At 42.8% G+C, this 23443-nt stretch overlaps 3 protein-coding genes across 5 annotated transcripts; all 3 read right to left on the reverse strand.

Annotated features, from left to right (window-relative positions):
* LOC136441346 (organic cation transporter protein-like) lies at positions 1-16955 on the reverse strand. 3 transcript variants are annotated; one of them, XM_066437592.1, is made up of 13 exons: positions 16848-16955; positions 14603-14903; positions 13293-13443; positions 12742-12845; positions 12314-12468; positions 11787-11955; positions 11331-11475; positions 10997-11097; positions 2664-2798; positions 2196-2275; positions 1616-1718; positions 922-1134; positions 1-638 (listed from the first exon to the last, which is right to left on the reverse strand). In XM_066437592.1, the coding sequence occupies exons 2-13, from the start codon at positions 14869-14871 to the stop codon at positions 539-541; spliced, it is 1725 nt and encodes a 574-aa protein (XP_066293689.1). In that variant the 5' UTR covers positions 14872-14903; positions 16848-16955; the 3' UTR covers positions 1-538. The 3 variants fall into 3 exon arrangements, with proteins under 3 accessions (XP_066293689.1, XP_066293690.1, XP_066293691.1); XM_066437593.1 differs by having other exon boundaries at positions 14603-14889; positions 16848-16950; XM_066437594.1 differs by lacking the exons at positions 1-638; positions 922-1134; positions 1616-1718; ... (1 more) ...; positions 2664-2798; positions 16848-16955 and adding exons at positions 7626-8342; positions 8863-8971; positions 9195-9407; ... (1 more) ...; positions 10040-10119; positions 10463-10597 and having other exon boundaries at positions 14603-15937.
* LOC136441349 (solute carrier family 22 member 6-B-like) lies at positions 5124-7616 on the reverse strand. The gene is made up of 3 exons (XM_066437598.1): positions 6601-7616; positions 5853-6003; positions 5124-5251 (listed from the first exon to the last, which is right to left on the reverse strand). The coding sequence occupies exons 1-3, from the start codon at positions 6867-6869 to the stop codon at positions 5144-5146; spliced, it is 528 nt and encodes a 175-aa protein (XP_066293695.1). The 5' UTR covers positions 6870-7616; the 3' UTR covers positions 5124-5143.
* Positions 16387-23322, reverse strand: LOC136441348 (organic cation transporter protein-like). The gene is made up of 12 exons (XM_066437597.1): positions 22777-23322; positions 22188-22338; positions 21284-21387; positions 20832-20986; positions 19700-19868; positions 19256-19400; positions 18665-18759; positions 18200-18334; positions 17810-17889; positions 17587-17689; positions 17180-17392; positions 16387-16956 (listed from the first exon to the last, which is right to left on the reverse strand). Exons 1-12 carry the CDS (start codon positions 23043-23045, stop codon positions 16857-16859), a joined length of 1719 nt encoding a protein of 572 aa, XP_066293694.1. The 5' UTR covers positions 23046-23322; the 3' UTR covers positions 16387-16856.
* Between the last annotated feature and the right edge of the window lie 121 nt (positions 23323-23443).

The following is a 23443-nucleotide window of genomic DNA, read 5'->3' on the forward strand; positions in this document are numbered from 1 at the left end:
TTCTTTTCATAAGAAGTTTAATCACTGTGGCTACGTCCACTGACTTGGAACAATATTTGAGAATACACACGCTTTATCGTGGTCTAGTCGGAGCATAGGTCACCATTGATACTGTGAACAAAGGGCAAGACACCTGGACGTCTTAACGACCCAATGTTTGCTTGAAATTGTCATTTTCTACTGCCTGAAAAAAGACATGTTGACGACACGTACATCCATGTAGGGTCTTTATACAATTTCAGGTGTTGTTGGTTTTGTTAAGCTCAGGTAATAGTCTACAGCACAGGTTTCCATAATGTTCTAAAATTAAATCGATATGTGGCTTTCTTCCATTTAAAGTATTACATGTATCAAAATGTTGAAATTAGTAGAGGAAAAATAGAAAAATGACATAACACCTATATACGCTAGTTTACTTTGCCAGTGTTGGAAACGAAAAAAAAGAGAAAATTTTATAACCCTGTAAAGGAAAGTACTTCAAATAGCAAGTGTGCGGTTCAACGTCAACTCCATCCCATATAGCTGACGAATTGGTGCCTCAGATATATCCAGCATTGCCCGACCCCCGTTCTTCTTTCTTTTCTGGTTTCTTGATCTTCAGAGTCCTCAGTGCCTTGTTGAACACTGCAGCCGCTACACTGTGTGTATAAACAAACAGAATGCAATTGTAAAAGCAGAAAAATATACAGAAATGCAACAAAGATGACCTAGTGTGTGTGTGTGTGTGTGTGTGTGTGTGTGTGTGTGCGTCCGTCTCTCTCTCTCTCTCTCTCTCTCTCTCTCTCTCTCTCTCTCTCTCTCTCACTCTCTATCTCTCTCCCTCTCTCTCTCTCTGTCTCTCTCTCTCTGTCTGTGTGTGGGTGGGGGATCGGTGGGTGGTTGAGTGTTACTCTCTCATAAAAAAAGAAATTGTCCTCTCACCCTTTCCCGAACTCCTCCCCGTCCTCCAGTGTCTGCGGCAGCTGTTCGCCCTTGGTCTCCGGCAGCAGCATGCACAGCAGCCCGGCCACGACAGTCATGACGCCGAACAGTATGTAAGGAGCGGGCCGCCACAGATCAGCCAACAGCCATACAAACGGCGACACGATGGAACCTATCCTGCCAGCCGTCGACGAAAACCCCATTCCTATGTTTCTGTGGAAGAGAAAAATCGGAAAAGGTTTTAGTATGTATTTTGGGTCGGCACGATTTGTGCAAAACAAGTAGTTGGGTTAGGTTTTCTATTCTCCAAACAGCTTCGATCGAGAGGTGTAGTTTTGTCCGGGATTTTTAACGTTCCTCTCCTCTCAAGAGTTAAAAATCCCGGACAAAACTACTCCTCTCGATCGAAGCCTCTGCTTGGAGAATAAGGTTTTCGTGTAAAAGCTTGGATAGCGATCAGTCGGGATGTCAGAAAAGCCATTCTGGGTTCGTATCCCACTTCTGATACCATGTTATGTGTCTGGTCCACTAATGATGATATGATGTGAGTCAGACAGGAAGATGATTTCTCTAGTTTCATCCATAGGTTTTTTGAATTTGACAAACGTCCTGCTCCACCGGGAACAAAGAGAGGTCTTACTTTGCTGTATGGACATTTGCGTCATTTTACGGTGCATATTGCTTTGTTACTGACCTCGTGACGGTGGGGAACAACTCTACAGTGTAGATCATGGTGCTCTGGAACCCGCCGGTGATGCAGAACCTGGAGATCATGGCCACTGCCACACGACCGGGCCCTGAAAACACAAAGTCATAGCTTGCGAGTCAATCAAACTCGATATCTTGCTGACTTGTATCATTCACGTCGTGCTGATGAATGGAACATGAAAGTAGATGCTTTAATGATCTGACTTAACAATTTTACTAATGGTGTCCATTTTATTTGCGTGCATAGCGTGCGTAGTCCAGTGGTTAGCGATCTTGCCTCTAGAACTAGAAGCCCCGGGTTCGATCCCGGCTGTGTCACTCACCCGACATGCACGCTACCGGAAAGGGGTGCAGTCCTTAGGACGGGACGTTAAGCCGTTGTCCACTGTTCACTGTGCTTGTCGAAAAGAGCTAGGGGAATTTCCCCGGTACAATGAACCTGTAAATACTGTACATAGCGTCTGTCTTCTCTGTCATGACCAGTGGAAGATTAGATCATCTGTTCATTGAGTTCATTTGAGCTAAACTGGTTCGAGATCACTTTCCTTTCCTTTATTTGAGCTTACCAGCAGGAAGTGCAGCTGTGACGATGAGACCTATGCCGGTCAGCAGCAGGTAGGCAAACACTGGCAACTTCCGGCCAAATCTGATGTAAAACAATTAACAATGGTAAAATATTTCCGATTAATGTGAACATGGCTACGACTGCACTCCGTTTCAAATATGGGTCGGTGTCCTCGCTGTTTAGGTCAACAGTCCATAGTTACATCAAACAATAAAAACATTTATGTCAGAGCAGAGTTTGTATTATGTAAATTTGAACAATACAATCATACATAACACGGACTTTGTTTGTATGTACAATACAAACATTATCTTTGCTAAGTTTTGTTTGTTTCCATATTCAGAGAAGACAACGAACAAAGTTGCTTGTAACGTTAATTGCCGAATAATTACAAGGAAATGAAAGCCTGTCACATTGAGTATCAATACATGTAGATTGTAAATAATCAATCTACTCAGTTGCAGCTCACCGTTCCTGCAGGAACAGAAGAGTCAGGTACGCGGGAATCTCCACGGCCGACGCTATTAGAGAGTTGGTGTAGACGTCCCCGCTAAGGTCCGTAATGTTCAACGCGATGCCGTAGTAAACAATGTTGTTGGTAAACCTGAAATGGAGAAAGATCACAAGATTGTTGATAAAGATATTTGCCCACACATCACTTCACACAGGAAGACGAGACTAGATATTATTCCATTGCATGGTATTTGCTTTGATACAAATTTCACATTCGTAGCTATAAAAGTACTAGTATATAGCTGTCCGAATGAGATGCATGATAAGAAATAGTTATAAACCATTGTGATAACAGCGAAGGTAACCAAAAAATAACAACAACCATACACATCATCGCCACATACTGTTGAAGCTTACTTGATGTTTTGTTGTTGATAAACTCATATTACAGTCCATACTTTTCATTGTTATAATTACATACACGTATTGATTAATAAATCATAGAGTAACAATCAGAAAGACACACGTTGTGCATGCCGTAGGGGATAAACAGAGAGAAAGGTTTGTACCATATAAAGAATATAATGAGGCTCCTTTTCCTTGTGTTGGGCTTCCGCAGGATGTCGAGTATTGTGTAGCTTTTGTGGGTCTCGTCCTTCTCTTTCTCCTTCTTCTAGGAAAAAGAACATTCAGATATCAAATAAAATTACAATGTTGAGATCACAGTGTTTAGTGAAGGGTAAAGATGTACACTGGCTGTTTGTGTGTGTGTGGGGGGTCAAGTTTTGGCCCAAATAAACAAAATACAGAGGGTAGATGATTAGATGATATGCACAGATGTCTGAGATGTCAAAGAAATTATAACCTTGAAATGGTAGGAATGAGTCAAATCTTGACAGATTGGAAGATCACATGTACAGTAGTTACCTTTGTGACGTCATCTACATGACTTGGGTCGTCTGCGAAGACGTGATCAGGCAGGTCAACTCTGTTAAACTTTGCCATTTTCTGTATCAGTTCTTTGGCTTTCTCTTTGTCACGTGATAGCAGCCATCTTGGACTTTCCGGACACCACCTATCATCATAGGTGAAACTAGTATGACAATTTATCCATTGTTTCGATGACACATGTTTCTGGTTTGCTTATAAAGTACCTTTTTACTTTGCATATCAGGTGTACTTTTAACATGAGTTACTTTCTCCTTTGTTGTTTTAGTTATTGTTTATTCTATCAATGTAAAAAAAATGATGACCGTGATAAAGAGGAGGAGGAGGATATCGATTGAGTAACGCGATAAATGATTTTTTGTAGTGTTTTGCACAATACGACAAAATTTCAAAGAGTTCTTGTAGACTGTACTGACCAATAGAATGGAATGAACAGCAAGTTGGGCAGAGAAACGGCGAGCTGCAGGGCCCTCCAGTCACGGACGCCGAACGCGACTCCCGCCAAAATCATCGCCCCAACCGAGAAGAACACAGGACGAAGCACCCCAACCTTCACCCGCTCCTTTGGACCGACAAACTCAGCAACTGGTGAGAAAAATGTTGGACGATAATAAGTTTCAATATTCCAGTTAACACACCAGTGAGATGTACATACCATGCAATATTTCTGTCTGCAAGGCTAGTAAAATAATCCATCAAACTAGACGGGGGACTCCACAAACTCTCTGGAACTTAAGATCCATTGCTCACCGGGTCGTGCGTTCTATCGTAACCTAAAGTGATGTCAGAAAAGAGGTAGATTGTTCATTCCTTGACAAAGTCAAAGATTGGGCTAGTCCCATGCCCATTTTCCATAAGTCTTCTCCCTAATCCGGGGCTCGGTCGGGCAGTCATTGTGAACGAAAGTATGATACAGAAGACAAAAAAAGACACATCAGAAAAATTATTTCGGAGCATAGCCTGTGCATATCTATTGATATACACTTTAATTTTTCGTTCCCGCAAACAGCGCGGCCGGGCCCCGGTTGGGAAATGTGACCCTAGCATAAGGCAGAAATATCATGGTTGAATTCTACGTCTTTTAGGACATAACAGGCGATAGATCTAGAACAGGAAACTGACCCATGACCGCTGATGTATTGATGACGCCTGATGTTGCGGCGCCCACGAACATGCGGAAGATGATGAAGAGAACCACGTGAGGGGAGAACGCCGTGGCCACGCCGAACACACATTGGATGGCCAGGGACAGGAGGTAGGTTCGGCGGCGGCCGATCCTGACATGTAGAAAATTAAGTGTGTTGGAAAGAGCACAAGTAATCATATAACCAGAGGATAACAGGGGACCGCAATAATGATTGAATCTTTGACATTTGGAAGAGGAAAGTTTATCGCTAAGCTTTCTGCTCTTTTTCTTCCAAACTCAACAAAATGCAATCTAGATGTGAGGTTAAGGAGCAGACAGTCGATGACTGTCGAAAAACAGATCTCGTATAAAGATTTACTTGTCTGAACAAAACTCAATCTAAAACTATAAGAACCTTAAAATTACCTGTCCGCCAAATCTCCGAACCCCAAAGACCCAAGCGACACCCCCACCATGTACAGAGAGGTGGTCAGCTGTCTTAGACCTTTGTTGTTGCAAACTAGATCCCACTACAAGGAACAGAACAAAGGCACTTAAAATCTTTCTTTGCACTTTTCTACGTCGCACTCGATCCTTATTTGGCTACTGAAACAAATATTTTGTCCCATTTGTCCATATAAATCAAATTTGACAAAGTGCTCCATTTGGTGATTACATTGATATACTAGATCTAGCTATCGGTGTACAACATGTACTTTAAACATTTGTTTTTATAAGGTGTTTGTGTAATAGCATTGTACACGATTTTTGTAGACTTTGCTCAAACCAATTGGAAAACGACGGTGTTTAATTAGACCGACGACTTTCGCGTCAATATTGTTTGATAATGAATCATATTTGTACAAGTCTTCATTCGTATGAATAGTTGTTTTGAATTGAATGTCTATCTACAATGGCACCACCATCCATGTGTTGACATATCATCAATTCCACTATTAGACATCTAATCTTGGGTGAGTTTTTTTGGTAGAGATCTGATTTTAAGAAGGTACAGGTACATTCTTGCACGTTGCATGATTCCAAAGAACAAACGTGTTCAATCGCATTTTCCCATGAGAGCAAAAACCAGTAAGTGTCTCTTGAAGCTGATCATACGGCCATGACCGTTACCTCCGTGACTATGGTGGATGTGTAGGTGGTACAGTCGTACTCCCACCCCCTGTCACAGCTAATGGTCCCGCCGGCTGACAGACTCTCGGGGGAATGGTTCTGCCAGAAGGCCGCGGGGCTCATGTTGAAGCTTCCCTCGGGGAGGTTGTACCTGGTACCATGTGTACACATGTCACAGATATACGGAAACTATTGGTTCATTGATACATTTAAGGCCATGTTGATTTGAATATAGGGATGACATCCGAACACGCATAAATTTTCGTCCGTTTCCCAAAAATTTTTTTACAAAAATTGTTAATCTTACAAAGCAGGCGCAAAATGAGAAAATGTTTGCTATATATATTTTCTGAAAAATATCGGAAAACGGATTCTAATGTCGTACAATGCCATCGTTAATTACAAAGTCAACAAAAGATGTGAAATAAACAAAAATCAAACATATGATACAAAAGCTTATTTCTCGGTATACCATACTCTGTATATTTAGTCACATTTTCACTCCTAATCACTCAGATTTCATAATGATGGCACTTTTGTTTTGCCAAATTTTTTTTTCATCCGCGCGCTCGCATCAGTTTTGGGGTCCCCAAAGGATGTCATGCACATAACCAAATCAACATGACCTAATAGTATGTTATTTGTATAGATACTGTAGAATCTGAAATTGCTTGTTATTCCCTGTCACTAGCCTCTATCCTAGTAGACTTCATCTTCACACAAAAACGCATACTTAGTTCAAACCTACCTGGAACACTCACTGTAACCACTGCCGCCGCCGTCCAGTGTAGTCCAGGGAATGCTCATGTTTAAGGCGTCAGATATCGGCCGACAGTCCCGCCATGTCTCCAGGCCTGGCACCGAGCAGTGGTGGGAGGGTGACGCGGCCAGAAAGTTGGCTATGAGCTGGTGAAACCCCACGGGCATCTCGGCATAGCACATCAGGAACAACACCCACCACTGGTACCAGCCCAGCTCGCCGAGGTACCGGGTCAGGATCTCGTCGAACGGTAACATGGCGAAAGGTCTGTGCGGCTGCGTTCAAAACACTCTTGAAAAGTTTAGCTCAACATGAGGGCGAACCCACCTACTATCGCACCGGCCTATTAAAAGTGTGCCTTATCAGGCAAGGCCGTTGACACAAGCGGGGTAAAGTACAGTTGAACGTAAACAAATCTTCACTGGACAATGGATCTATTTACGGGCGAGCATACACCTGGCACGGTGTGTACACGGCAGGTCCCGTGAGGTACAGGTTATACAGACGATTGACACACTGCGAGATAATGATGAAGGAGGGAAATTTCAGTGGCCAAGTGCGCAAGCCACAATTCGTCACCCCTTTGAGATCCCAAAAGAACTGAATTTGGGAAGGCCTATAAGAGCGCACGTGACTTTAATGTTAAATGCCAAACACAAATCAAGCACACACTCAGTTACTCAGGGCTGACGTAATTACTATATATCAGAGTAAACATTGCCATTGATCACTCGCTGCATTGTGTGTAACGCTAACGTTACATGTACAGAAGAACGTCAAATTCTGTCTATTAGCAGTCTGAGAAGGAGACCTGTCTCTCTAGTCTAGAAGCTTTTTGACTCCCCATCCCATAGACTATTGGACAGGTAAGCAATAGAAGACTGCCCCTTAAAGCTTTCCCACCAAGTTCTGAGCATGGCGTGAAGGATTCATTACATAAACATGGCAAATTACTTTACAGGTAACATAGCAAAACCACTCTTGCTGTTTGTTTCATAAGAAATGTTACACATTACATTTGGTACATATGCCATAGTTTGTTCTGTTTTTCAACAAAGTCCTGAACACAAGGTAGAACATAGAGGGTTCGGCAAAATACAGCTCTAAAATGTTGTTGCTGATGTGTTTTGTATATGTTCTATAAAATCATGTATCATGGATCTTCAAGGTCTGTTAAAATGACTATAAGGGTTTAACCTTATGACAAATGATTTGTTAATTTCTTACCTTGTATTTGCGCATATAATAACAAAGGGTTGCAACTCATACTAAACATTTCATGAATAAAATTGAACGTCCAAAATACTTGTGTATATAGAAAATTTGCACTGACCTGTTATCTCCATGAAAAATGGAGATATTGTTTTTGGCATGTATATATGTGTGTGTGTGTGTGTGTGTGTGTCCGTCTGTGTGTCTGTGTGTTTGTGTTTCCGGACTATTGTTAGTATAACTCAAGAACTTCTGGATGGATTACGATGATATTTGGTATGTGAGTAGGTGTTGGGGAGACAAAGGTCAAGGTCGACTATATGCCCCCCCTGGTATGTGGCCTTGGTACTGCAACAGAACTTGTATATTTTGACCTGGACGTGCTATGGTATTGATTTTTTTGGTTTGGTGGTTTGGTGGCTTGTGATGTAAGAAAGAAGTGGTGTAGATTTGGGCCCCCTAGGAGCTTGCTCTGGAACTGCAGGGGTGGTGTTGTCAAAGTCTTCCAAGGACAATAACTGAAGAAAGGAACAACGGATTCCCATCATATTTAGTATGAAGACAGCTTAGACAGAAATGTACATCATGAAGTGCAAATTATGCAAATTTTAACTTAATTTGCATAATTAATGAGGAAAATCTATACTTGTAGTGTTTTCCTTTATAAGACTCAAATACATGTAACATGTAGTTTATTGAAGGTGGAGCAGTAACAGATATCAATTATGCAAATTGACTCCTAATTCGCATGATTAATGCAAAAGTGCCATAATTCTTCTAAGTGGTAAATGATAGGACTGTTAACATTGTGACCTGTGTAAGTCAGTTAAACGTGTACATGGCCAAGCATAGATTATGCAAATGTGGAAGTCATTTGCATAGTCAAAATATTTCATGGGGATCTGAGGTCTCCGAACTTTTGTTTGAGACAGTCTTAGACCGGCTCTTACGGGGCCGCCACGCAGCAGAAAAATAGCTCACCCATGCAACAAGTCTACGAGCTCTAGCTTTGACAGCGGCCGATTAACTCTTACTGACGTTTGTTTCTCAGTCATATCCAGGATTGGCCGATCCCCCTTCTTCTTTCTTTTCTGGTTTCTTGATCTTCAAAGTACTCAGTGCTTTGTTGAACACTGCAGTCGCTACACTGTCGGTATAAACAAGCAGAATGTAATTGTAAAAGCAAAACGATCAACAGAAACGCAACGAAGATGATCTAGTGCTCATGATCTTGGTCAGAAAGTTACAACAGCGATATCAATGATTATATCTTTGTCGTCGCCAGACCGCTAACAAACGAAAGTAATCGTTAGTGTGTGCGTTTGTATTACTCTGTCACAAAAGATTCACAAATGCAATTGTCCTCTCACCCTTTCCCGAACTCCTCCCCGTCCTCCAGTGTCTGCGGCAGCTGTTCGCCCTTGGTCTCCGGCAGCAGCATGCACAGCAGCCCGGCCACGATCGTCATGACGCCGAACAGTATGTAAGGAGCGGGCCGCCACAGATCAGCCAACAGCCACACAAACGGCGACACGATGGAACCTATCCTGCCAGCCGTGGACGAACATCCTATTCCTATGTTTCTGTGGAAAAATCAGAAAGGGTTATAAGTATGTATTTTGAGTCGGCTCGATATGTGCTATTGCAAAATAAGAAGTTGGGTTGAGTTTTCGTCTAAACGCTCGGATAGTGATCAGCCAGGATGTCAGAAAAACCCCTCTGGGTTCGTATCCCACTTCTGACACCATGTTATGTGTCTGGTCCACTTACGGTGATATGATGTAGACTCAGACAAGAAGATGATTTCTCTAGTTTCATCCATAGGTTTTTGGAATTTAACAAACGTCCTGCTCGATGCTCCACCGGGAACAAAAAGAGGCCTCATTTTGCTACATGGACATTTGCGTCACTTTACGGTGCATATGGTTTGTTACTGACCTTGTGACGGTGGGAAACAACTCTACAGTGTAGATCATGGTGCTCTGGAACGCGCCTGTGATGCAGAACCTAGACATCATGGCCACTGCCACACGACCGGGGCCTGAAAACACATCAGCCATAGCTTGCAAGTCAATCAAACTAGATATCTTTAACATTCAAACGTCATGCAGATAACTGGAACATGAAAGTAAATGCTTTTGATGGTTTCCCAAAGTCAAACGGCCCGTAAAGATTTTCCTAACTTCACACAATTTCGTGTGGATAGATAGCTTACCAGCAGGAAGTGCTGCCGTGACGATGAGACCAGTGCCGGTCAGCAGTAGGTAGGCAAACACTGGCAACTTACGGCCAAATCTGATGTAAAACAATTAACAAAACATTTCTACGTTAACGTGAACATGGCTACAACTACACTCCTTTTCAAATATGAGTCTGTGTACTCACTGTTTAGTACAACGGTCCATAGTTACATCAAACAACAACAACAAGCATCGATTAAGTAAATTTGATCAAGGCAATCATACATCATAACGACGATGCTTGTATTTCCAATACAAACATTAACTTTCATCAATTTTTGCTTCCTTTTATATTGCCTGCTATTGACAAATTAAAGCTTAAGGAAAAAAGCCACATGTCACACCGAGTTTTTTAAAAGCGAAATGGTAGATAATCCATCTACTGTGTGTCAGCTCACCGTTCCTGCAGTAACAGAAGACTCAGGTACGCGGGTATCTCCACGGCCGACGCTATGAGAGAGTTGGTGTAGACGTCCCCGCTAAGGTCCGTAATGTTCAAGGCAATGCCGTAGTAAACAATGTTGTTGGTAAACCTGACATGGAGAAAGATCAGAAGACTCAAAGCCATTTGCCCACACATCACTTCACACAAGAAGACACCACAACATAGCATTCCATTGCATGGTATTGGCTTCGATACGTATACATATTCCAATTTCACATTCGTAGCTATGACATATATATAAATATATAGATAACGGTAACATGGGATGCTTGATAAGAAATAGCTATTAACTACTATGATAATAATGAATGTAAGACTGTTGAAACTTACTTGATGGTTTGATGTTGGTAAAGTTAAATTACAGTCCATACTTTTCATGTAAATATATTTACTATATACATGTATTGATCAATAGATCATAAAAGCGCCAATCAGACAGACACAGCTCTGCATGCCGTAGGGGATAAACATAGATAAACGGTTTTACCATATAAAGAACAAGATGAGGCTCCTCTTCCTTGTGTTGGGCGTCCGCAAAATGTCGAGTATTGTGTAGCTTTTGTGGGTCTCGTCCTTCTCTTCGTTTTTCTGGAAGAAGCAACATTCAAATAAAAATACAATGTTCTATTTGATATGTGATATAAAAACGTTGAAAGAAGCACAAAGATAACACGATCTGTTTTTGTTTTTTGTTGTTGTTGCATGTTTTCCCCAAACAGAAATAATTAAGAGAGAGGATTCGCACAAGGCGTCAGAGAAATCATAACATTGAAAGGGTTGGAATGAGTCAAATATAGAAAGAATTGGAAGACAGCAGTTACTTTTGTCTCATCTACATGACTTGGGTCGTCTGCGAACACGTGATCAGGCAGGTCAACTCTGTTAAACTTTGCCATTTTCTGAATCAGTTCCTTGGCCTTCTCTTTGTCACGTGACAGCAGCCATCTTGGACTCTCTGGACACCACCTGCCATAATAAGTGATACTAGTATGACCATCTATCCATTGTTTCATTGACACAGGTTTCTGGTTTCCGTATAACTTACTTTACTTTGCGTTTAACGTGATCTCTTAGACCTATTATAAAATGATATACGACTCAATATATAATAACCTACTGCCCCTTTGTTCTTTTGGTTATTGTTTATTGTATGGGTAATTGGGTATTGATCAAATTGATGATGATCGTGGTGAGAAAGAGGATGAGGATATCAATTATTAGTGCATTGTTTTGTACAAAAACACAAGATTTTACAGACTTCTTTCTTACAGACTGACCAATAGAATGGAATGAACAGCAAGTTGGGTAGAGAAACAGCGAGCTGCAGGGACCTCCAGTCACGGACGCCGAACGCGACTCCCGCCAAAATCATCGCCCCAACCGAGAAGAACACAGGGCGGAGCACACCAACCTTCACCCGCTCCTTTGGACCGACAAACTCAGCAACTGGTGAGAAGAAACATGTTGGACGATAAGATGAGTTGTATACACCATGCAAATGTTTCTGTGTGCAAGACAATGATAATCCATATCCGTCTGCAGGGTCTTACAACCATCACTGAACAGAGACGGAGGACGCTACAAGCTCTCTGAAAGATTAGATCCACCGCTCACTGAGTCACGTGTTCTTGCTGCATAAAGTGACGTCATAGAAGTTATGGATTGCTCATTTTTTAACAAAGACTTGCGCTGTTCAGTCGAAAGTTTGGGTAAGCCCCATGCCCATTTTCCCATAATAAGACCTGAAGGCCACTTCAAGGTTACGGGTTATATTACATCTCAGAATAACAGCTAGTGAACTGACCTATGACCGCTGACGTATTGACGACGCCTGGCGTTGCGGAACCCACGAACATGCGGAAGATGATGAACAAGGCCACGTGAGGGGAGAACGCCGTGGCCACGCCGAACACAAACTGGATGGTCAGCGCCAGGAGGTAGGTCCGGCGGCGGCCAATCCTGAAATGTAGAACATCATATGTGTTGGAAAGATCAAGACCACAAGTAATCATATAAACAGAGGGTAGCAAGGTACGACTGATAATGACTTAATCTTTGACAAGAGGAATCTTGTCGCTGAGCTTTCTGCTCTTTTTCTTCCAAAATCAACAAATACCATCTAGATATGTGGTTAAGGAGCAGGTCACCGATGACTGTCAAAGACGGATCTCGTACAAAAATTTCATTGCCTGAACGAAACACAATCTAAAACCATAAGAACCTTAAAATTACCTGTCCGCCAAATCTCCGAACCCCAAAGACCCAAGCGACACCCCCACCATGTACAGAGAGGTGGTCAGCTGTCTTAGACCTTTGTTGCTGCAAACTAGATCCCACTACAAGGAACAGAACAACAGCACTTTAAATCTTTCTCTGCACTTTTCGTTGTCATAATCTTTACTTGTAGACTTTGCGTGAACCAACTGGAAAACGACCACGTATAAATATACCGACGACTTTCGCGTCAATGGTTGATAACAAAACCTGTTTGTACAATTTTCCATCCATATGAATGGTTGTTTTGTATTGAATGTCTATCTACAATGGTACCACCATCAATGTGGTACATTTCGATGATATACCATCATTTCACTATGAGGTGATTTTTTTCGGAACGGATGTACGTTTGAGGGAGGCATGGGTAAAATCATGCACAAGACATCATTCAAAAGAACAAACGTGTTAAATCGCATTTTCCATGGGAGCAACGAACCAATACATCCTTAAAATGTTTGTACTAAGTAAGTGTCTCTAGAAGATCAACATTTGGGTATGACCATTACCTCCGTGACTATGGTAGATGTGAAGGTGGCACAGTCGTACTCCCATCCTCCGTCACAGCTAATGGTCCCGCCGGCCGACAGACTCTCGGGGGAATGGTTCTGCCAGAACTCCGCGGGGCTCATATTGAAGCTTCCGTCAGGGAGGTCGTACCTGATCCCATGTGTACAAATATCAAAATATACATACATTTACATATTCATTTCTTGTTTTGTCAAAAAATAGTATTTTGACAATAATGATGGTAACGCTGAATAAAGGATCACTGCGTAGAGACCTGCATGTCTCGTACCAAGCAGACACACAACTGTCATACACATTAGAAATATAACTTCATAAAGCACAAAAAAATTGGGTCTTTAAGTGTTTGTTGAGTAGAAACCCGACTCAACATCGCTGTCGCCTGGCGACGTTGTTTTGCCCGCCTTTTTTCACATGACGTTATTATATTAATTGCACACAGTCAACGTTTTCCAGTCAAAAGAAAGCTAGAATATAATATAATATAGTAGACTATAAGCCTTATTTACGTCTTCTTAACTTCATCACCAACTTCTGAAGAGAGCAAAATTACAAAAGCGTGCTAAATTAGGCACACTGTCTGGCCACAGGCAGTAGGCAAAGGTATTATCCTTGAATATAGCAGCCGAAGTTCCGATCGTGACGAGCAAAACCCGAAGTAATGCCGAAGGCACGAGCGTGGGGTTCGGAGAGCCGAACAGGGTTCGGTGTTCGGCGGAGCCGAACAGTGTTCGGCGGTTTTCGGCAATGTTCGGCAAAGCCGAACTCTGTCTGGGCGAAGCCGAACTCTGTCTGGGCGAGCCCCGTATTTAAAAGTAGAGGGCGTTAGCGCAAAGGACGACGGGAGAAACCTAATGGGGGGGGGGGGCATTTCGGAGTGAGCGACGCAAAGGATGACGGGAGAAACCGTCATCGGGAGCATGTGAGCGAAAACATGTTATGCGGCGGGTTCCCAACATAAATACCGTACCCTATTGCCCATGGTCTGGCGTAGCACTGAATCAGAGGGTACGTCTCACAGCGTTTGCCGCCTGTAACGCGGAGCGTGAAGGGTTCTTGAACAGTGCGAATGCATTTCTTATGTGTTCAGAATTCATTCATCAAAACCTGACCACTGGCAACCAATGATGGAGCGCTGTGAGTTCTAAAACGTAAAAAAACGTACGGATGCTAGGGCATCTCCCGTTACTGCAGAATCTGAAATGTTTGCTTATCTCTTGTCACTAGCCTCTATCTATGATAGTAGACTTTATCGATCTTAACCAAAAATTAACACAGAGTTCAAACCTACCTGGAACACTCACTGTAACCGCTGCCGCCGCCGTCCAGTGTAGTCCAGGGAATGCTCATGTTCAAGGCGTCTGATATCGGCCGACAGTCCCGCCATGTCTCCAGGCCTGGCACCGAGCAGTGGTGGGAGGGTGACGCGGCGAGAAAGTTGGCTATGAGCTGGTGAAACCCCACGGGCATTTCGGCATAGCACATCAGGAACAACACCCACCACTGGTACCAGCCCAGCTCGCCGAGGTACCCGGTCAGGATCTCGTCGAACGGTAACATGGCAGAAGGTCTGCACGGCTGCGTTCAAAACACTATTGAAAGGTTTAGCTCGACAGGAGCTTTGCTTTGAGCCAGGCCTACCCACTATCGTGCCGGCCTTGTCATCGGCCCTGACATCGGTGGGGTGAAAGTACAGATGAGGGTAAAGTTTAACTGGACAATGAATCTATTTATGGACGAGCATACAAAATTTTATAACGTGTGTACACTACAGGTCCCGTGAGATACATGTTATACAGACATCGGGACACACTGCGAGATACGGATGACGGATTAGGGAAATTTCAGTGGCCAAGCGCGCGCCAAATTCGTCACCTCTGTATAACCCGAAAAGAATTCAATTTGGTAAGGACTAAGAACGTATGTGAATATCAAGTTAAAGTTCAAACCCGAGCTAAACACACACTCGGGGCTGACGTAATTACTATTAGATAATCAGAGTAAACATTGCCATTGATCACTCGCTGCATTGTGTGTAACGCTAACGTTACATGTACAGACGAAAACGTCAAATTCTGTCTACTAGAAGTCTGAGAGGGCGACCTGTCTCTCTAGTCTAGAAGCTTTTTGACTCCCCATCCCATAGACTATTGGACAGGTAAGCAATAGAAGACTTCCCCTTAAAGCCTTCCCACCAAGTTCTGAGCATGGCGTGAAGTATCCATTTTGTAAACATGACAACTTACTCTTTACAGGTAACATAGCAAAACCAGTCTTGCTGTCTGTTTCATAAGAAATGTTGCATTCTGAACACATAACATCTGGTACATATGCCATAGTTTGTTTGCTTTGTTTGTCAATTAAGTCCTGAACACAAGGTAGAACATAGAGGGTTCGGCAAAATACAGCTCTAAAATGTTGTTACTGGTGTGCGTGTTTTGTATATGTTCTATAAAATCATGTATCGGATCTTCAAGGTCTGTTAAAATGACTACATGTATAAGGGTTTAACCCAATGACAAATGATTTGTTACTTTCTTACCCTGTATTTGCGCATATAATTACAAAAGGTTGCAACTAATACTAAACATTACATAAATAAAATTGAATGTCCAAAATACTTGTGTAGAAAATTTGCACTATCTTGTTATGAAAATTCAGATATTGTTTTTGGCGTGTCTGTTTGTGTGTCTGTCTGTGTGTCTGTCTGTGTGTTTGTGTTTCTGGACTATTGTTGTCAGTATAATTCAAGAACCTCTGGATGGACTAAGATGATATTTGGTATGTTAGTAGGTGTTGAGGAGACAAAGGTCAATGCCGACTTTGCCCCCCCTGGTATGTGACCTTGGTACTGCAACAGAACTTGTATCTTTTGATCTGGACGAGCTATGGCATTGGTTTTTGGTGGCAGATAGCTTGTGATGTAATGATAATAATAACTTTATTGCACAACAATTGTACAAGGTACAAAGTAAGAAAGGAGTGGTGTAGGTTTGGGCCCCCTAGGAACTTGCTCTGGAACTGCAGCGGTGGTGTTGTCAAAGTCTTCCAAGGACAATAACTGAAGAAAGGAACCACGGATTTCCATCATATTTAGTCTGAAGGTAGCTTAGACAGAGATGTACATTATGAAGTACAAATTATGAAAATGCAAACTTAATTTGCATGATTCATATGGAAAATCCATATTTGTAGCGTTTTCCTTTAGAGGACTCAAATACATGTAACATGTAGTTTATTGAAGGTGGAGCATTAACAGATATCAATTATGCAAATAGACTCCTAATTCGCATAATTAATGAAAAAGTGCCATAATTCTTCTAAGTGGTAAATGATAGGACTAATTGTGACCTGTGTTAGTGAGTTAAAGGTGTACATGGCCAAGCATAGATTATGTGGAAGTGCCGAACTCTTGTTTGAGACAGTCTTAGACCGGCTCTTACGGGGCCGCCACACAGCAGAAAAATAGCTCTCCCATACAACAAGTCTACGAGCTCTAGTTTTGACAGCAAAACGGCCGATGTACTCTTACTGACGTTTGTTTCTCAGTCATATCCAGGATTGGCCGATCCCCCTTCTTCTTTCTTTTCTTGTTTCTTGATCTTCAGAGTAATCAGTGCTTTGTTGAACACTGCAGTCGCTACACTGTCGGTATAAACAAGAAGAATGTAATTATGAAAGCAAAACGATCAACAGAAACGCAACGAAGATGAGCTAGTACTCATGATCTTGGACAGAAAGTTACAACAGCGATATCAATGATTACATCTTTGTCGTCACCAGACCGCTAACAAACGAAAGTAATCGTTAGTGTGTGCGTTTGTATTACTCTGTCACAAAAGATTTACAATTGCAGTTGTCCTCTCACCCTTTCCCGAACTCCTCCCCGTCCTCCAGTGTCTGCGGCAGCTGTTCGCCCTTGGTCTCCGGCAACAGCATGCACAGCAGCCCGGCCACGACAGCCATGACGCCGAACAGTATGTAAGGTGCGGGCCGCCACAGATCAGCCAACAGCCACACAAACGGCGACACGATGGAACCTATACTGCTAGCCGTCGACGAAAATCCCATTCCTATGTTTCTGGGGATGAGTATTCGAAACACCGGAAAAAGTATTGGTTTGAATTTTGGGTCCGCATGATGACTGCAAAATAAGGCTGAGTTTTCGTTGAAGATTTTAGTTGAATTTCAGAAAAAAACAGTCCAATACTGGTATATAACTTTGCTATCTGGAAATGTACGTTATTTTACGGCGCATATTGTCTTGGTACTGACCTCGTGACGGTGGGGAACAACTCTAGAGTGTAGATCGTGGTGCTCTCGAACGCGCCGGTGATGCAGAACCTGGAGATCATGGCCACTGCCACACGACCAGGCCCTGAAAACACAAAGCCATAGCTTGCGAGTCAATCAATCATGTTGTGCTGATAAGTAGAACATGAAAGTAGACATACGGTACGTAACAATTTTACACGATTTGTGTGAATAGATAGCTTACCGACAGGAAGTGCTGCCGTGACGATGAGACCAATGCCGGTCAGCAGCAGGTAGGCAAACACTGGCAACTTCCGGCCAAATCTGAAGTAAAACAATCATTAAAGGGAAAGAATTTTGTCTTAACGTCAGCTTGTGTAGGACATCAGCCCATAGTGACATCAAACAACAAAAAGAATGATGTTAACGTTTAGATAACGTAAGTGTGATCAATACAACCATACATCATACAACGGTGGTTATATGTCCAATATAAACATTAGTTTTATATATTCAGAGAAGACGACGAACAACATTGCTTGCAATTGCCAAATAAGCACTAGGTAATAAAATCCTTTCACATTGAGTATTAAAACGACATTGCAAATAATCCGGCTACTTTGTGTCAGCTCACCGTTCCTGCAGGAACAGAAGACTCAGGCACGCGGGAATCTCCACGACCGACGCTATGAGAGAGTTGGTGTAGACGTCCCCGCTAAGGTCCGTAATGTTCAACGCGATGCCGTAGTAAACAAGTGTGTTGGTAAACCTGATGTGCAGAAAGACGAAAAAAGAAATATTCACTCAGACATCACTTCACACCAGCCTAGCACAACAACGTAACACTCCTTGGTTTGGTATTTGCTTCTATGCACATTCAATATTCTTAGTTATAAAGTTAGAGTATAGCCCATCGTGATAACGGTGAATACGAAGCACGAACTTGTGAAACAGCAAACATCTTCACTGTCAGAAAACATGTATGTATGTGGTATGGTAAAATCAAACTAAAGTCTATACTTTTCATGTAAATCTTACTGGCGGCAGTCAGAAAGACGCAGCTGTGACGTAGAGCATAAACAGAGATAAACGGTTGTACCATATAAAGACTAAGATGAGGCTCTTCTTCCTTGTGTTGGGCGTCCGCAGGATGTCGAGTATTGTGTAGCTTCTTGGCGTCTCGTCTTTCTCTTTCTAGAAAAAAACCCATCAGAATTTCAAATAGAAGTAAAATATTGTATTTAATCAATAGGGTCAAAGCGTTTGATGAAGAGTAAAGATATAACACTGTCTGCTATTTGAGTTGACATTCAGAGCCTAGTTTTTCTCTTCAAACTTTCCAAACATGGGGCATTCATACTCTCCAAGCAGAGGTACGGCTTTGCTTGGTTTTTGACGTGTTTGTAGGCGATTTTGTCGGGCTTTCTATTTTGTCCAGTTTTCTTTATGTCGCCTGGCAACGACTTGTTTGTTCACTTTTTTCTCCGGTATAAGGCTAGGCAATATGACAACACAAAATTTTTCTCTTAGCCATACAGTTTTGGTGTGTTACCGTATTGCTAATTGCCACATAAATTGTATTTTCAAATAAAAAGAATACATACCTGGGCCGGAGTGCACAGATACTTTGAGGTGTCCAGAAATTATTTATTGGGTACGTAAGAGCAAATCTAGCAAAGACTGCAGTTACCTTTGTGTCATAGACGTCGTCAGGGTCCTCTGCGAACACGTGATCAGGCAGGTCAACTCTGTTCATCTTTGCCATTTTTTGAATCAGTTCCTTGGCCTTCTCTTTGTCACGTGACAGCAGCCACCTTGGGCTCTCTGGACACCACCTATCATCATAAGTGATACTACTATGACCATCTATTCATTGTTTCTTTGCTGTTTCTGGTTTAGGTTTTAAACCTAATTTCAATATGATTCGTATGCAATTCCATAACGGATTGATATTAATTTCCCCCTTCATTGTTTTGGTTATTGTTTACTCTATGAATAATGATCAAATTGATGATGATCGATATCGAGATGCAGAGAAGGAGGAGGATATCAATTGAGAAACGTCAATTGATCAATTGCTGGCGCAGTTTTTTTGTATTAACAACTAGATTTCAAAGAGTTGTTGCAGGCTGACCAATAGAATGGAATGAACAGCAAGTTGGGCAGAGAAACAGCGAGCTGCAGGGCCCTCCAGTCACGGACGCCGAACGCGACTCCCGCCAAAATCATCGCCCCAACCGCGAAGAACACAGGACGAAGCACCCCAACCTTCACCCGCTCCTTTGGACCGACAAACTCAGCAACTGGTGAGAAGAAAATTGTTGGACGATGGTGTGTTTCAATGTTCCAGCTAACAGTAATACACTGTGAGATGCACATGCAATGCAAATGTTTATCTGTGGGGGTTTTCAAGCCCTCATACCTTCATGAAATATTCTAAACATACGTAGATTTTATTCAAAACTGCTTTGATAATCTCCAAGCAGATCTAATGGTTGCGAAGACCGTATCCAACTGGCAGAAGAACCATGAGAACTGAATAAAAACTTCTTCTGCCAGTTGGATGCGGCCTTAGCAACCATTAGATCTGCTTGGAGATTATCAAAGCTGAACCCCTGCTTCGGCGGTTCAAAACTGAACCCCTGGCTCAGCGGTTCAGAACTGAACCCCTGGCTCAGCGGTTTTAAACTGAACCTTCTATCTGCATAAAGTGACTCCATCAAGACCCAAGGGCTACTTTAAGGCTAGATGTTACATGGGTAGGCCTGGAACATCTCCTGTCCCTAAATCAGAAATATTATGATTGACTTCTACATTGTGTGGCGTCCTGTGGCGTAATGGATAGAACATCCGACTGTCAAACAAGGGGACTCCAGTTCGAACCCGAGCTGCCCCCAGACATGTCTGAACATGCGCCCGGATGTTGTGCCCTTGGGAAAGGCACTTAACACGACTTTCCTCACTTCACTCAGGTGTAAATGAGTACCTAGCTCTTCTAGAGTTGGGGACGTCCCTCGGATAGGACGTTAAATGGAGGTCCCGTGTTTGGGGAGAGCCACACCCCGCGCACGTTAAAGAACCCACCACACCTTTCGAAAAAGAGTAGGGGCATGCCCCGGTGTGCGATGGTCCAAATCGTACAGTCCGGTCTGGGATGACATCTTGAAAAGGTGATAGTTCACCTGTTATGTCAATCCTTCCACAAATGTGGTAAATCGAAATAAATAAATAAATAAATATTACAGGCGATAGAAAATTGAGCTGACCCATGACCGCTGATGTGATGACGACGCCTGATGTTGCGGCGCCCAGGAACATGCGGAAGATGATGAAGAGAACCACGTGAGGGGAGAACGCCGTGGCCACGCCGAACACACACTGGATGGCCAGCGACAGGAGGTAGGTTCGGCGGCGGCCAATCCTGATATGTAAACAACGCGTGCCCATATATGAGTTGGAAATTGAAGCTACATACACAGGGGATAAGATTGGGTACTAGTAATTGATACTGATGTACTCACTGACAAAAAAGTCGGAAGATGAGATTGAGAACTATTCACTTAGCTTTCTACTCCTTTTTTCCAAAATTGGCAAAATGCCATCCAGATGTATGGTTTGGGAACGTGCCGTCAAAGTCTGATCTCGTGGAAAGATTCATGCATTTTGCTGAACAACACACGCACAATCTGAAAACATAGTAACCTGCATATATAATTACCTGTCCGCCAAGTCTCCGAAACCCAAAGCTCCTAGCCCCGCCCCCACCATGTACAGGGAGGTAGTCAGCTGTCTTAGACCTTTGTTGTTACACACTAGATCCCACTACAAGACAACAAAGAGTGACAGCACTTTAGTATTTCTTGTCCATTTCATCCTCACGCTCATATCCTTACTTGACGACAACCGGGGACACTCCGGGATGTTTCGTGATGCCCAATTAGTGCAATATATCACACTTGGGACACGTACCAACTATGATGTAATATTATGAGATTTGCAATGGGTGATTTTTATCTCCAATGAAAAATGGAGATATTGTTTTGGGTGTATCTGTGGTTCTGTCTGCCTGTCTGTGTGTTTGTGTAGTCAGCATAACTCAAGAGCCGGATTTTTGTAATCAGTATAACTCAAAAACCTCACGATGGATTATCATGATATTTGGTATGTGGTTAGATGTTGGTAAGACAAAGGTTAAGGTTAATTTTGGGCTCCCTGGTATGTGACCTTGGTACTGTAGCAGAACTACTGTTTTTGTTTCTTTTGACCTGGACGTTCTATGATCTTGATTTTTTTTTGTAGCAGATAACTTGTGATGTTTTTATACAAGGCTACCTTAAAATGAATGGTGTGTTTCGTACTGAATGTCTATGTACAATAGCACCACCATTATTTTGCTATTGGATATCTAATCAAACTTATTCAAATGTGATTTTTCTCGTTTGGGATGTACCTTTGAGGAAAGTATAGGGCTATAGGTACATTCTTGCACGACTCCATTTAAAATAACTTTTGCTACGTGTTCAGTTGCGCTATTTCCATGAGAGTGATCCATCAATACATCTTTAAGATGTTTGTTCTTCGAGTGGCTATAGAAGATGATCACTTAGCTACATGAACATTACCTCCGTGACTATGGTGGATGTGTAGGTGGTACAGTCGTACTCCCACCCCCTGTCACAGCCGATGGTCCCCACGGCCGACAGATTCTCGGGGGAGTGGTTCTGCCAGAAGGCCGCGGGGCTCATGTTGAAGCTTCCCTCAGGGAGGTTGTACCTGGTACCATGTGTACAAATGTACGGAAACTACTGAATCATAGATATACTTATTCTCCAAGCAGAGGCTTCGATCGAGAGGGGTAGTTTTGTCCGGGATTTCTAACGTTCTCAGAGAGGAGAGGAACGTTAGAAATCCTGGACAAAACTACCCCTCTCGATCGAAGCCTCTGCTTGGAGAATAAGATACTCAGGTGTCATAATGAAGACAACGTTTTATGCCAAACTTTTTTTATTCACACGCTCGCATCAGTTTTGGGGTTCCTAGAGGATGTCATCCATATAATCAAATGATCTCAAATCACTGACATGGTCTAATAGCATGTTAAGTGTACAGATACTGCAGAATCTGAAATTGCTTGCTTTTCTCCTGTCGCTAGCCTCTATCTTTAGTTAGTAGACTTCATCACACAAAAATGAATATTTAGTTCACGCCTACCTGGAACACTCGCTATAACCGCTGCCCCCGCCGTCCAGTGTAGTCCAGGGAATGCTCATGTTCAAGGCGTCAGATATCGGCTGGCAGTCCCGCCATGTCTCCAGGCCTGGCACCGAGCAGTGGTGGGAGGGTGACGCGGCGAGAAAGTTGGCTATGAGCTGGTGAAACCCCACGGGCATCTCGGCACAGCACATCAGGAACAAGACCCACCACTGGTACCAGCCCAGCTCGCCGAGGTACCGGGTCAGGATCTCGTCGAATGGTAACATGGCGAAAGGTCTGAACGGCTAGCACACTCTTAAAAATTTTACCTCAACATGTATGAGGGTGAACCCACCTACTATCGCGCCAGCCTATTAAAGTGTGCTTTAGCGCAGACCCTGACACCGGCGGGTTGAAAGTACAGTTGAACGTAGACACATTTTCACTGGATTTACTGGCACGCATACAACTTTACACGGTGTGTACACGGCAGGTCCCGTGAGTTACATCATGTTATACAGACTGTTGACACACTGCAAGATAATGATGAAGGAGGTAAATTTCAGTGATCGTGCGCAAACCACAAGTCGTTACTCCTTTGAGATCCCAAAAGAACTCAATCAGTTGGCAAGGCCTATAAGAACGCATGTGAATCTAACGTTTAAGGTCAAACACAAATGAAACA

The sequence above is a fragment of the Branchiostoma lanceolatum genome, chromosome 9 (assembly GCF_035083965.1).
Source record: "Branchiostoma lanceolatum isolate klBraLanc5 chromosome 9, klBraLanc5.hap2, whole genome shotgun sequence".
In the NCBI taxonomy this organism is placed as follows: Eukaryota; Metazoa; Chordata; class Leptocardii; order Amphioxiformes; family Branchiostomatidae; genus Branchiostoma; species Branchiostoma lanceolatum.